This window comes from Prosopis cineraria, unplaced genomic scaffold, assembly GCF_029017545.1.
Source record: "Prosopis cineraria cultivar Desert tree isolate PC_DT_omini unplaced genomic scaffold, ASM2901754v1 PC200, whole genome shotgun sequence".
Lineage (NCBI taxonomy): Eukaryota > Viridiplantae > Streptophyta > Magnoliopsida > Fabales > Fabaceae > Prosopis > Prosopis cineraria.
The window spans coordinates 44,558-57,982 of NW_026555527.1; the positions used below are offsets into that span (position 1 = coordinate 44,558).

General features: G+C 33.4%; 1 protein-coding gene across 1 annotated transcript; it reads right to left on the reverse strand.

Moving 5' to 3' along the window:
* Nucleotides 1-661: 661 nt before the first annotated feature.
* On the reverse strand, nucleotides 662-12,913 carry LOC129295839 (putative disease resistance protein At3g14460). The gene is made up of 12 exons (XM_054934419.1): nucleotides 12,473-12,913; nucleotides 7,690-7,798; nucleotides 5,718-6,920; nucleotides 5,602-5,636; nucleotides 3,454-3,589; nucleotides 3,271-3,332; nucleotides 2,985-3,048; nucleotides 2,625-2,733; nucleotides 2,068-2,185; nucleotides 1,797-1,965; nucleotides 1,618-1,695; nucleotides 662-1,402 (listed from the first exon to the last, which is right to left on the reverse strand). The coding sequence occupies exons 1-5, from the start codon at nucleotides 12,800-12,802 to the stop codon at nucleotides 3,494-3,496; spliced, it is 1,773 nt and encodes a 590-aa protein (XP_054790394.1). The 5' UTR covers nucleotides 12,803-12,913; the 3' UTR covers nucleotides 662-1,402; nucleotides 1,618-1,695; nucleotides 1,797-1,965; nucleotides 2,068-2,185; nucleotides 2,625-2,733; nucleotides 2,985-3,048; nucleotides 3,271-3,332; nucleotides 3,454-3,493.
* Nucleotides 12,914-13,425: the final 512 nt, after the last annotated feature.

The window sequence follows — 13,425 nt, forward strand, 5'->3', positions numbered from 1 at the left end:
TTCTTTTTATAAGGCCCAACCTTAGTCCTCAGGGCCTCAACCCTATTTTTTAATTTTTTTTAATTTAAAATTATAAAAAATATATTTATAACCATAAAAAATTATTATACATAAAATTAAGTTTTAAAAAAATAAATTTAAATTAATTTACACCACAACAATAAAAAAAATTTAAACATTAAGGTTTAATATCAAATAGCAATATCAAAATTAATATCAATAAAAATTAGACTTAACTAACATAATCAGTTAAATCTTAATAAATAAATGAGGGATAGATAAATGCGTTTAATATGTTTATTTCTTTGAATTATATATTTAATTTTTTATTTTTTTATATTATAATTTTTTTAAAAAAATAATAAAAGGGCTTAAAAGGGTTGGCCCTAGCCTTAAAGGGTTGGCCCTTTTAAGCCCGAATTATCATTTTTCTTTTTAAAATAGCAGTCTGGCTTTAGTTATTTTTGAGCTTAAAAGGGCTGACCCGACAGGCTTGGTCTTAATTGACAGCTCTACTAATAAGGCCTAAACAAACATTTTACTAAACCTTATATACTAAGTTTTTTATATATCAAGTTCTTTTATGTGTGAAGGAGGAGGAAATTTGTTTTTCGGTCTTTCGAACATCATACATGTAAAAGATTGCCTTTCAAGAAAGATAGTCCCGTGAAAGCTTTCAACATGCCATTTTCTAATTTTGTATGTGACAGCATAGAAGTGGCTAATGGAATCTCAAACATATTGTAAATAGTTATCCTAGGGTACACTGTACACAACAATAGTATTAACATGGACAGGAATGTAATTTTAGCATGTTGTACCAAAATAGCACAATCTCCATTCTCCAGGATTGTCAAGATTCAGTAAAAAGATGGATTTTAGCAGCTCAGGATGCGCTTTGTCAGCTTCATTGCTTGATGGGATTTTATATCTAGGCAGTCCAGTGGGGTGGCTTGGCTCTCTCATGTAAAAACAGGATTTCATTTTCCTTCAAACCAATTTTGGTATTTCATCCCCATAAAGGACCATTTGGAGGCTCGGATTCCACTTTCATCAGTAATCTATTTTCCTTCAGAGCATATTAGGTTTGCACTCATGTTCTGCCCTATCTCCTCTGGTGTTTCGTTTTTTACCGAGAAATATATTGACCTGTAATTACATGCTTGAATAAATGACGACTAAGAAAACACATACTGCTATTTTATCTTAGGTCCTATTTGGTTCACTGGAATTTGGGTTTGAGAAAAGGAGAAGGAAGAGGAAAGAGAAAATTCCTTGGTTTGGTTGGTAGCAATTTGGTTCCTTGGGAATCAAATTTCAGGGAAGAGAGTAGAATTTGGGTCCTTGAGGAAAATTTTAGTCTCCTGTACTTTTGTGCAGCAAAAAGAGAGGGTAAGTGAGCCTGTAAAACGCATAAGAAAAAAATAATAAATAAAGTTGGCATCCCCAGTAGCAAGAATGAGTATTAAGAGTTTAACATAAGTAAGGAAAAATGTATGCCATGTGTTTCGAGTATCAGCCTTTGTTGATGTTTGATAAAATATATTTATGAACCAATGTACAATGACGCATACAAAAAGTGAAAAATATATGTTCAGGTAAGAAAAAATAAGTCACCTTTAAGTTAAGCAATTCCTTGCAGTTCCTTACAGTAGTTTATCTATTGCAATGCTCCAGCATACTCTTCGATCTTAGCTAATTACATCAAGGAAGATTATCAAATTATCAAATGAGAGCAAATCGAAGCATCAAGAACCAAAGAAGGAACTTCTAATTACACATGCTGAAGAAGATACCTAGTACTTTGCTTGGCAATTCAGAATTAGTTCCCATCTCTGATGGTTTGTGACTCTGATCATCACCAATCAGTAAGCTGGGATTCCTTCTCCTCTGCTCCCATATCAGGATCAATGAGCAAAGGATTACACCTCCAGACGTGAAGAGAAAAAGGTGAAATGAATAGACCTTCCTTGCAAAAAGCAATGGAGTCTCAAGAAAAAGAGAAATAGTAAAACATCTCTGTCTTAACATTCTGAGATCTATGTCAGAAGAGTTTCTGATGTTCACCATTTATGAGAGCTCGTCAATGGAAGAAAAGGTGACTGAGGTTGTGTCCAAAGACGTTGGGTTGTACCTTGCTCTTGTTCTCCCCATTGTCAAGCTCCCCAAATATTTCTCCAAGAATCTGACGGTTCTCCAAAGATTTCAAGTAAAAATCAGTGAATGGACATTCCCGTATATCTTATATGATAAACATATAATTTTATATATGGGTGAACAAGAGGGAATTTTTTACAGTCTTTTCCCACAAAAAACAAAAAAAATACAAAGTCCCTCAACTGTAGTGTTTGTGAATCATAATTAGACATGTTGAAGCTGGTAGTCACTTTATTCAGGTGCTGGATGGCCTTTGAATAACATTTGTGTGAGAGATTGCCTTTTGGAAAGCAAGCCTCACAGAGTCTTCTGACATGCCACTTTCTAATCGTGTATATGACAAAAAAGTGACTAACAAATTCCCATCACATTTTAACTTGTTATCCTATTCTTAGGTACATGATTGTAACATGGATAGGATCATGGGAATATACCTTTACCACATACTGGTGTAAGTAGGACATTACCTTGATATGATAGATACAATTAGAGAGGGTTGGATGGACATTTCTTCTGCCGCCAATATGGAAAGTAATTGACAACCAATTGGTTTAAGACTCATAATATGGTTGAAATCTGGAGACGGAAAATATGAGTGTATGATAAGTCCGCTTAGAGTAAGATTTCGATGAGAATGCTAATATATATATATATATATATATAACATTTATAATGACTCCCAAGGTGATGAACAACTGTAAAAATTTTATGATTTTTATCAAATTCTTATGCAAAGTTCAGTCCTTCAAGTAAGGCAGTAAGTTCAAGTTTGACTAAAACTGAAAGCTAATAATAGGTTAAGAAGGAGACAAATAGAATAGAGTTACCTATAGATTTTGTCTTGTTTTCCTTAAGACATTTCAGTTTTGTTGAAGCTTCAAGCTTTTATTTCTGTTTAAAGAAAAGAAGAATTCTGATTAACAAATCTTAATTCAAAATCTCATTTTCGGATTTTATCATAAATATTTGAGCAAAGTTATAAGCAATCTTCCCAAATCATTGTCATTTCGTTCTTATAACTGAGATGAGTTATTATGGATGGAAAATGCTATAATAAAATACGAAGGTACATATGCAGACAATTATATTAAGAGAATATAAACTAAAAGTCACCTTTATGCCAAGTGATTCCTTTTAAATGGTTCCACTGCGCCAACAAACCTGGGCCGCCATCACTGTCGACAGAAATAAGATTTCAACACATTCAACAATATAACAAAATATTTATCTAAAAAAAAAAACAAGATAACAAATACAACATTCCATAACCAACTAGCAGAAAGATCAAGAACCTACCCTTGAGGTAAGAGCTGAAGTAGTAAGGAATGATGAAACCTTATTCCCTTAATCTTAGTTGTCCAGAACCACATTTGTAGGGAGACACTGATCTAATAATGCCAAGTGCAACACAAGTATCTTGAAATGCATCATCCTATGCAACATTTCGGATCGAAAATAATTATGCTAGTGCAGCTCAAGCAGAAGACAGTTGCTTCAAATGTCAATAATAAAGGTGGGATCGGATAGATCCGTCATGAGTCATGACAAGTATTTGAACCTTGAGCTAACATATGAATTCAGGAGACCACAATATTCAAAGTTCAAAGAGAAACAGTCTAAATCATTTTCAAAGAAGTTGGATTTGCTGCCCGGAAGAAGTATCTTGTCACGTGATGGGAAGTCATTATGAGTAATCATGCATTTATGGATATAATTATTAACGACAAATGCAAAACCCATCAAAATCTCAGATAGTAGGATTATTTATCAGGAATCAATAAGATCCTTCCAAAATTTCACTCACAAGACTAGTTTATTTTCAGTTTGGACTGGAGGAGAAGTACATTAATTCCTATTTATAAAAATAAAGGGAATATTTAGAATTATACTAACTATAGAGGGATTAAACTCATGAGCCACACAATGAAATTATGTGAGAAAGTAATTGAGCATAGGTTGAGATTGGAGACAAGTATTTCTGAGAATCAATTTGATTTTATACTAGATAGATTAACTACAGAGGCGATTTATTTAATAAGGGGACTAATGAAAAAGTATCGTTGCAAAGATAAAAATTTAAATGTGATTTTTATTAATTTAGAAAAAACTTATGACCGTATACTAAGAGAAGTGCTTTGGAAAGTCTTGAAAAAGAAGGGAGTATGAATTGCTTATATTGAAGTTGTACAAGATATGTATGAGGAGGTAAAAACTAGTATAAGAACATCTAGTGGTCAAACAAAGGACTTTCCTATAAAGATTGGACTACATCAGGGATCATCTTTGAGTCGTTATCTATTTAACTTGATCCTAAATATTTAGACGGAACATATTCAAGGGAAAATTGTCAAATGTATGCTCTTCGCAGATGATATAGTTCTCATAGCAGAGACAAGAAAATAGATTAATTGTAAATTTGAGTTAAGGAGGAGGACATTGGAGTTGAAAGGTTTTCGTCTGAGTAGGAATAAGACAGAATATTTATATTGTAAATTTGGTAAGAGACTAGTCGACAGTAATTTGAAAGTAAAATTGAGAGATCAAATTATACCTCAAGTGAAAAAGTTTAAACATTTGGGAGCCATTATTCAAAATGATGGCAAAATCAATAAGGATATTTCACATAGAATTCAAGTTAGATGGTTTAATTGGAAAAAAGTTAAAGGAGTTATTTGCGACCATAAAGTACCTAATAAACTTAAAGAAAAATTTTATTGTATTGCTATCAAAGAGACTATGTTATATGATAGTGAATGCTGGACTTTAACGAGACAATAAGAGTATAAAGTTGGAGTAGCAGAAATGGAATGTTACAATTAATGTACAGACATACACGTCAAGATAAAATTTGAAATGAGCACGTACGCGAAAAAGTGAAGGTAGCACTTATTGAAGAAAAAATGATAGAAAATAGTTTGAAATGGTTTGGACATGTACGAAGAAGACCACGAGAGGTACCAGTGAAAAAAGTGAAACATATAACTTTAAGCCCTGTTAAGAGAGATAGATGAAGGTCTAAGAGAACACTTTTAAAAGTTGTTGAACGCGATCTCTTAATTAATAATATTTCTAAAAGCTTGATAAATGATAGAGCACAATGGCGTCTTACAATTTATGTAGTCGACCCCACCTAGTAAGATAAAAGCTTGTTGCTACTACTATTGTTGTTGCTGCTATTGGAGTTGTGAATTATTTTCACTACATTTTTTTTTTGTTTAAAAAAAAATTCATGGCATTGATTATTAGGAAAGCACCTCCTTTGTTATAATCATGAACTCCAAAGATGCTTCATGATATAACAATAATAATAAGAAGCCTTATCTTAATAAATAGGGTTGGTTATATAGATTATATGAATTTCAAAGATACTACATGATAATTGAATGTTTTTCAAAGAAATTGGATGTGCTCGAAGAAGCATCATACAAAAGGTGTGGATCATACCTGATGAGTGGCTAGCCAATTTGACGTAGAAGGCCCTTGTGATTGAGCAATTCAAGTGAGTACATCATCATCAAAAACAATGATGGGGATGTGAGCAATCTTTGACCACTCTCTACCTTTCTGATTTTGGCACTGCCTTTTAAGCTTTGCACTTCCCCAAATACGTAGAGAATGGATGGAACTGGGCAAACCCTCCTTCGGGAAGCATTGGAGTTTATCACATCCAATCAGATGCAACTTCCGCAAAGTCGACAAGTAACGAAGACCTTTATAATCCAGAGTTCTAAGATTTAAACAGTCCTTAAAATAAAGTTCAGTAAGAGTAGATGGCAATAAGTCTGCATCAGGGAGACATTCAGCAGCTTCATCTTGAATGGTCAACCATTGTAGGCAAGTATGATTATGCAATCCCCACTCCATTCGAGAGGCCGTGAGTTTCGGGCTACTACCGATAACAAGACCTTTCAGATTTCTTGGCAAACCACTCCCAGAAAATGATTCCACTTGTGGACAGCCCGTTATGTGTAGAACTTCCAACGCTGGAAAGAGGATGTGCATATGCGCTGGAAATGATTTTAAACTCTTTAGATCTTCAACCAAAAAATGATCCAATTTGGGGGCAGAAAATCCTCCTTTTGGAAATGATGCAAATTTATGGCGATCAATGATTTCCAAAAACGCAAGGGAAGTGAGTTGATTATTGTGCTTCTCAACAATTGACACAGTTTCAAGCTTACCACATCCCCTTAATTGCAGCATCCGAAGCTTAGGGAATAAATCAAGCGGGAACATGCTAAGGGAGTCACAACTTTCTATCCGCAATTCTTGAAGAAAGTTATGACCATGCATCAATGGGAATTCCAGAGAAGCCCAGTTAGAAATGCGCAATTCTTCTAGGCAAGTATCCGCAATCATATTCTCAAACTTTTCAACTGAAAAGCATTCTGTGAAGGGTTCACCGATGCGTAAAACTTTTAGAGTTGATGGAAGGCATTCCAACTGCACCTTTCCGCCATTTTCAAGGACCAATTCATGAATAGATGGAGCCTGCAAAAGTGAAGCCACAAGCTGCTCGCAATTAACGATGACTAGCTTTGTTAAAAAAGGAAGTTGTGCCGGAATATGCAGCTCTCTCAACTTGGAACATCCTTCTAAATAAAACTCGTGCAGGCATGGGAAAGCACTATCTACATCTTCACAATTCCATTCCTCCCATCCCTTCATTTCCTCAAATCTCAGGATCTCAAGGGATGCAAATGGAGCGGTACAAGAATTATTCCCATAAAATTCAGGACCAACAGCAACAACACCATCAAGCCCTGTAACAGAGATTGACTTGAGAGTTGACATGAGACCCAGTGATGGCAAGGATAAACAATATTTGCAATGCCTCAACTCTAAAGACACTATAAAGCATAACGTATTGTTTGTTAACCAATTTGGAAAATTGAGACCTTCAAAGTTGCTAATTGATAACTTTTCCAAGTTCTGCGGAGGTTGGAGAATCTCGAGCACATCCCTTTCTTTGTGAGATTCTTCATTCTTCATGCTCCACCTCAATGCTAACTCCTTAAGGTGTATCTTATCTTTCAAATTAGCCACTAAGGAATCTGTGGGATGCACTACATTTTGCAAATCTAAAATAGACAATGCTCCTTCAAAGATCAAGATCTCCTAATTGCTTGTTGTCAGTCTCATCACCTTCACCCACATAAAATGATGACAAAACTTGAAGTTTTTTCAATTCCCCCATTCTCTTTGGCACATTTTTCACCTTAGTTTCACGAAAATCAAGGTGTTGCAAATTATTAGCTTATGCAAATCATTTGGCAATTCTTCCAAATCCTTACAAAACTCCAACCTTAATGTTTGCAAGTTGTAAAGTAAGCAGATTGAATCTGGTAATCTTTTTATTATATTGGAGTTTTTGAAATATTCAAATAACATAGATGTTTGAGATTGCCAATAGACTTGGGCAATTCAATAATGTTTGCATAGCCTGATAAAGACAAGACACGTAAGCACTTGAACTTGAACAACAAATTTTGCATCATTTTGTTGGACACTAGCCAAGGAGGATTATTATACCATGAATCGTGCCTGAAATTGCGTTCAAATTTTTTAGCAGAATCACCCAAATGCTCTCTGTGTATGAAAAGTGGCGAGTAGCTTTCGAGGCGTATCGTGCTTTACCTTCCTGCAACATAAAACAAAAGCCTCCAGAAACACTCTTTGCCAGATCATTAATAAGATTGTGCATGATGTAAGACATTTTATCTCCACTTGCTTGCTGAAAAAACGATCTTGCTAAGAGATCATGAAACAACTTATCTGCTACATCCTTTAACTCTTTTCCTTGTTGTGCACTAAAAAAATTCTCAGCCATCCACAACTCAACAAGGTGTTCTTTGCTAAATTCATAATCTTTGGGAAATACAAAACAATAAGCAAAGCATCTCTTGAGAAGAGATGGAAGGTGATGGTAGCTTAATCTTAAAGCTACAGGAGGAAGAATATTGGTACCCTCCTCCCATACCTCACTTTTCAAAATGTCGTTCCATTCCTCAATAGATGACTTTGTGTACAGTAGGCTCCCAATTGTCTTTAACGCCAAAGGCAACCCCTTACATTTTTCAATAATTTTCTTGCCAATAGCTTCAAAATTAGGATTTGAAAAGGGGGCATCTCCATCAAGCAAAGCATACTTTTTGAACAACAACCAACTATTTTCTTCATTTAAATACACAAGTGAATGCACTTTAGTTGAGCGCACAGTTGAAGCAACAATGTTACAAGAATTTTGCTTCTAGAAGCCCCAAATTTGAAACGGGTATGTAAGGCCTCCCATTCAATAAATTTCTCGTTCCAAAGATCATCCAAGACAAGGAGAAACTGTAACATCTCAATTTAAATTTTAATAATTAATTTGAGTTAATAAAAATTTTGGAGAATATTTAAAGGTAAATAAATTAGTAGGAGATGATTATTAAATCTAACTTAGGATATAATTCTAAATTAAAAAAATTATTAATTAAAAAAATAATAAAAAAATATTATTAAATTATTGTTATTATAAAAAAAAGAAAGGTATTAAAAAAAAGGAGGAAGAAGAAGAAGAACAAGTTTGCTTTCGGCGGCCGCGTAATGATTACATGTAAAATAATAAACAAAAAAAAAGGAAAGAAGAGAGAGGAAAAAAGAAATAATAAAAAAAATATGTGACCCACTGAATTTTTATAAAAACTCACCTGTTTTCTTCGTTTTTTCATTCTTTCCTTTGTGCGCGAGCTGAGGCAGAGTGAGCGTGAGTCGCCGGTGTGGGAGATCTGAGTTTTTAAGGTAAGAGTTTTTGATAGGATATTTAGGGTGTGATTTCAAGTTTTTCAAGACTAAGTAAGTGTTCTAAAATTTTTTCTTAATCATCCTTCTTCTTTGGTTTCTGATTTTATGGTGGTAGAAAATTTAGGATTTAGAAGAGGAATGAATTTATGTTAAATAAATATAGTTTTTGAGGTTGTTAGTAGTATAATAAATATTATAGAGTATAAATTTATTGATGATCTTTAAATTTGTGGCTTATGGATCAAATTTTAGACTAGATTTTTATTAAATCTAAAAAATATATGTTGATTTATTGAGGTTTAGATGATTATTTGGGATGAGAAATGAATTATTATGGCTATAGGATTATGATTCTAAGCTTGAGACTCAATTTTTAATTTTTGGGTATTTTAGGTGCGAATTTGTTAACCTCTAGAAGTTCATGTTATTTCATCACATTTTCCTTAGATTCTAATTCATTTTGGTTCAATTGTATATGTTTTTATTACCCAAATTAGGAAAATGTGCATTTTGTTTTGGGCTTGTGTTTTTAGCTTTAATTTAATATTTTTCACCTAATTTCATGTTATTTTGATTAGAAGCATTTCTGGAGCTTTGTGGATGTTTTTGGAAGGCTTTTGGATGAAGAAATCAAGAGCAAAATGAATGATTTTTGTTAGCTGTAAAAACAGTGCAAAACTGCCAAAGTCGTCTCAAAGTCGTGACTTTCGTTCGCGACTTTCGTTGCTGTCAGAAAATGCTGCGTTTCATTTATCAGAAATTAGTTGGTTAGGACACATATAAGCTGAGAGCTCGACCCAGAACGCATTCTTCAGACTTTTTGACACTTTTGGAGCTTGGTTGTGCTAGGGTTGGGCATTGGAAGAGTTGGGATCAAGAGATTGAAGCTTTGAAGACATGTGGAGCTCATTTTCTTTGGTTTTTCTATTCCTCTTCCCTTTCCTCTCTTATAATCTGAAATGGGTCCACTTATTTTGTATATTTGTAGCTTATGGATGATTATGAGTAGCTAAATCTTTTGTTCTAGGATTATTTGGAACCCTTGTATGGATTAACACTATATTTCTCCTCTCTTTTTGTGATTAATGATATATATGTGTTTATTTTACTCTTTCCTTAATGCTTCTACTTGATTGGCCACTATTTAGATGTTGGATTCACTTAATTGATGCTTGAGAAGGCTAGGTTGAGTGTAGAACTTGGGTAAAATTGTGTAAGAACTTGATATTTGCATGTTGAATGGATGGTTTTGCTAGTAAGATAGAGATATACTTGCTAGCCTTGCATAGCCACATTAGGGTTGGTGTTTAAAATTGAGTTTTATTAATTGTAACAAGAGATTGGGCAATTAATTTAACTAAAACTTGTTCATGACTTGAGAGAGCTTGTCCAAGTATTTTTAGAACCCTAGGTTAGCACTTATTTTCATTAAAAGCATTTATGAGAGGAGGTAATTTTGGTGTTATGAAATGCAAGGGGGACAATTAATCCTAGGTCCTAAATTGTGTTAGAAGTTTGTGAATCACTCACTTTTCTTTATTTTCTAGTGTTAGTTTCATTTGAAAAACCATTTCACCTAACTTTGTGTAGCTCAACTTGATCAAATTTACTTAGTCTTTTGCTTGATCATTGTTTTTGAACAAATCCTCGAGGGAACGATACTTTACTTTCATTATATTACTTGCTACGACCCGTGCACTTGCGGTGAGCAACAGAATTTATGAAATAAAAAGAAAATTTTGATAATAGAAATTAGTTTAAAAGTTAATTTTTAGATTATTAATGTTTATTGATGAGTAAAAGAGGAGTTAAAAATTTTACTTAATAATATTAACTCTAGATTTGTATTAAGATTGAGATTAGAAATTATGTTATATTTTTAATTCTATTATTAGAATTATTTTATTAGTTTCAAAAATTGAAACTAATATTTATAAATAATATGTTATTTGTAAATTGTATTATTGGTGAAGATTGTGGTGGGAGAGAAATTTTAAGGAATAATTTATTGAAAAAGCCACAAGGTAACCATGCTTTTAATTTGTGATTAGTGTTACTTCATGTTAATTGGGTGATTATTGATAAAATTATGAATTTTGTAATATTGTATAATTGTGCAATATTATTATGAATTTGTTTGATTATTGTGAGAGGTGTTGGGAGACTTGCTATTGTTGTTGTATTTATGTGACACGTGGTACGCCCCTATTGGAGCTCAATAGGTGGCTTGTAAGGGTTCGGGCTAATCTACCTTTGGTCGAGTAATTTAGCACCGAGTGAGGGCTACAGCTCGAGATTAATGGAGGGATATAAGGATGGTTATTTGTATGTATTGTAATATTTCTTATATTTGTTATAAATATATTATTTTTAATTCTCACTTAATAAGCACACATTTAACTATTGGTATATACTATCATAAATTGGCTTTGGTTACTAGGACTTTTGATTCTCATTATGTGGTTAACAATTTTCAGGAGAAGAGCCACGAGTGACACGTGGAGGAGTCCCAGAGGCTTAGTGGCATAGATCCACTGTCTCTTTTGGGTATTTAATTTATGATTTATAATGTGTTATATTGCCAATATTAGGACTTTTTGTTTATTAACAATTATATGAATATATAAGTATAATCATGCCTTTCAAACTATTTCTATTTTGGTACAATTTGGATGACTGTAATTTTAATATTTGGTTTACTTTGAATTTGTTAAAATGACATGATTATGAGGCCAAATAACTGGCTTGTTTTGAAAATTGACTAAATTATTTATTTTACTTGTTGGGAGTATAAGAATGGACAAATGTAATTTAGTTTACTTGTTGGGAGTATAAGGATGGACAAAGGTGATTTAGCCTAACGGCATGTGGGAGGTAAAAATTTATCTGAAATGTTATATTGTACGAGTTGAAGCCAATTATAAAATATTTTTATATTGAAATTATTGATATAAAATGTATTGGGTGGCTGTAACCCAACTATGATTGAGTTAAATTATTAAAAAAAATTTGATGTGTTACAGAATCTCTTTCGTGTCAACATTCCCTTCAATTTATTTTGTAGTACATTTAAATCTTTACTATCATCATTAGACAAAGTTATTGCCTCAATAATTGCTCTAGTCACCCTGGTGACATCAAAGTTATCAGAAACACACACCCATGCTTTGAGCTCAAATTCATCTTGCACCCTCACATCATTGTAAATACTTTGAGCAAGAGTGGTTTTACCCAATCCTCCCATGCCCACAATGGAAAGGATAGAAAGCTGACTGCTATTATATTGTTGTGATAGCAACCAGTCATCAATGATAGCGTCTGTATCTCCATTTCTACCATAAATTCCAGCTTCATCCAAGCAAGTTGTTGGAAACTTTCTCACTGATCCTCCACTGGCACCCCCGCCTTCTTTCAATCCTAGTATGTCTTTTTTACTTTCCAGATATTCTAGGGTGTGAAGGACTTGTTTGATCCTTGATTGGATTTCCTTGTCAAATGAACCAGCAGAATCAGTTAAGAGGTTTCGTACCTTGCGTGTCATAGTATTAGATTGGGATTCAGCTTCCACCATGCGCTTCGTCACTTCGTAGTCAATTTCATCAAGGACATCCTCAGCATCATAAACAGCATCTTTGACCTTATTAAGCCATGCTTTCACGTTTGGATTGGTGATCTCCTTTTGCTCAGCATCATCAATCCCAGCGTTGATAGATATGAAACAGATGTTCAGCTTATTCAGCAACGTCTCGTCCAGTCTCTTGCCTCGGAAGAAGTCAAGCACTTCACGAGAAGCCAGACTTTGAAAAGCCACCTGGAGGAAAGAAGACAGAATAGCACCACCAATTAATCCAAGAGCCATGGTTGATGATGAGTGTCTTCTTTTGGCAGAGAAGAAATTTGAGGGAGGAAGTAAAACAGAAGAAGAAAAAGCCGCGAAGGCCAACGTTGACTCTGCTAGGGATTTGATGAATTGCAGGCTAGCATTCGCAACCACACAAAAAATGTTGACTCTGATCCAGTCCCCACATAAATAAATAATCGATAAATTCAAGTGATTTTTTTTATAAGATTAACAAATGTTGGAAATTGACAGCTAATCCAACATTACGATTTTTATTCTTATGTGAAATTACGTCAATTTTTATCTTTAAATTTTACCTAAAATAAAAAATATGTTATTACAATATTTCATTTACTTAGATTTATGCAGACTTCTTATTTTCCAGTATATTTGAATCTGTTCCCAAAATAAAAGGAAATGATACAAATTGTTGAAATTTTGTTAAATTATATTGATCTCCTCTCTATTTTTTTTAGAAGCTTGAGTATTTTTTAAGAAATAACAATTTCATAATTTCAAAAATAAATTCAAGAAAGGATCATGTTATTTATTCTTCCTTTTAAAGAGATGTGTAGTACTTTTCCCAATTAAACAATTGTGTAATTTTAATAAACTTTAAAATAATTATATTGATTTTAAAA

What these genes read in the sequence shown, in the direction of transcription:
- LOC129295839 (XM_054934419.1), bottom strand. Translation starts at nt 12,802, where the DNA reads ATGGCTCTTGGATTAATTGGTGGTGCTATTCTGTCTTCTTTCCTCCAG. An exon ending in CTAATACTATGACACGCAAG is followed by an intron (nt 7,799 to 12,472) that starts GTACGAAACCTC and finishes TTTATGTTGCAG; the next exon opens with GAAGGTAAAGCACGATACGC. An exon ending in AATTTCAGGCACGATTCATG is followed by an intron (nt 6,921 to 7,689) that starts GTATAATAATCC and finishes TCTCTGTTACAG; the next exon opens with GGCTTGATGGTGTTGTTGCT.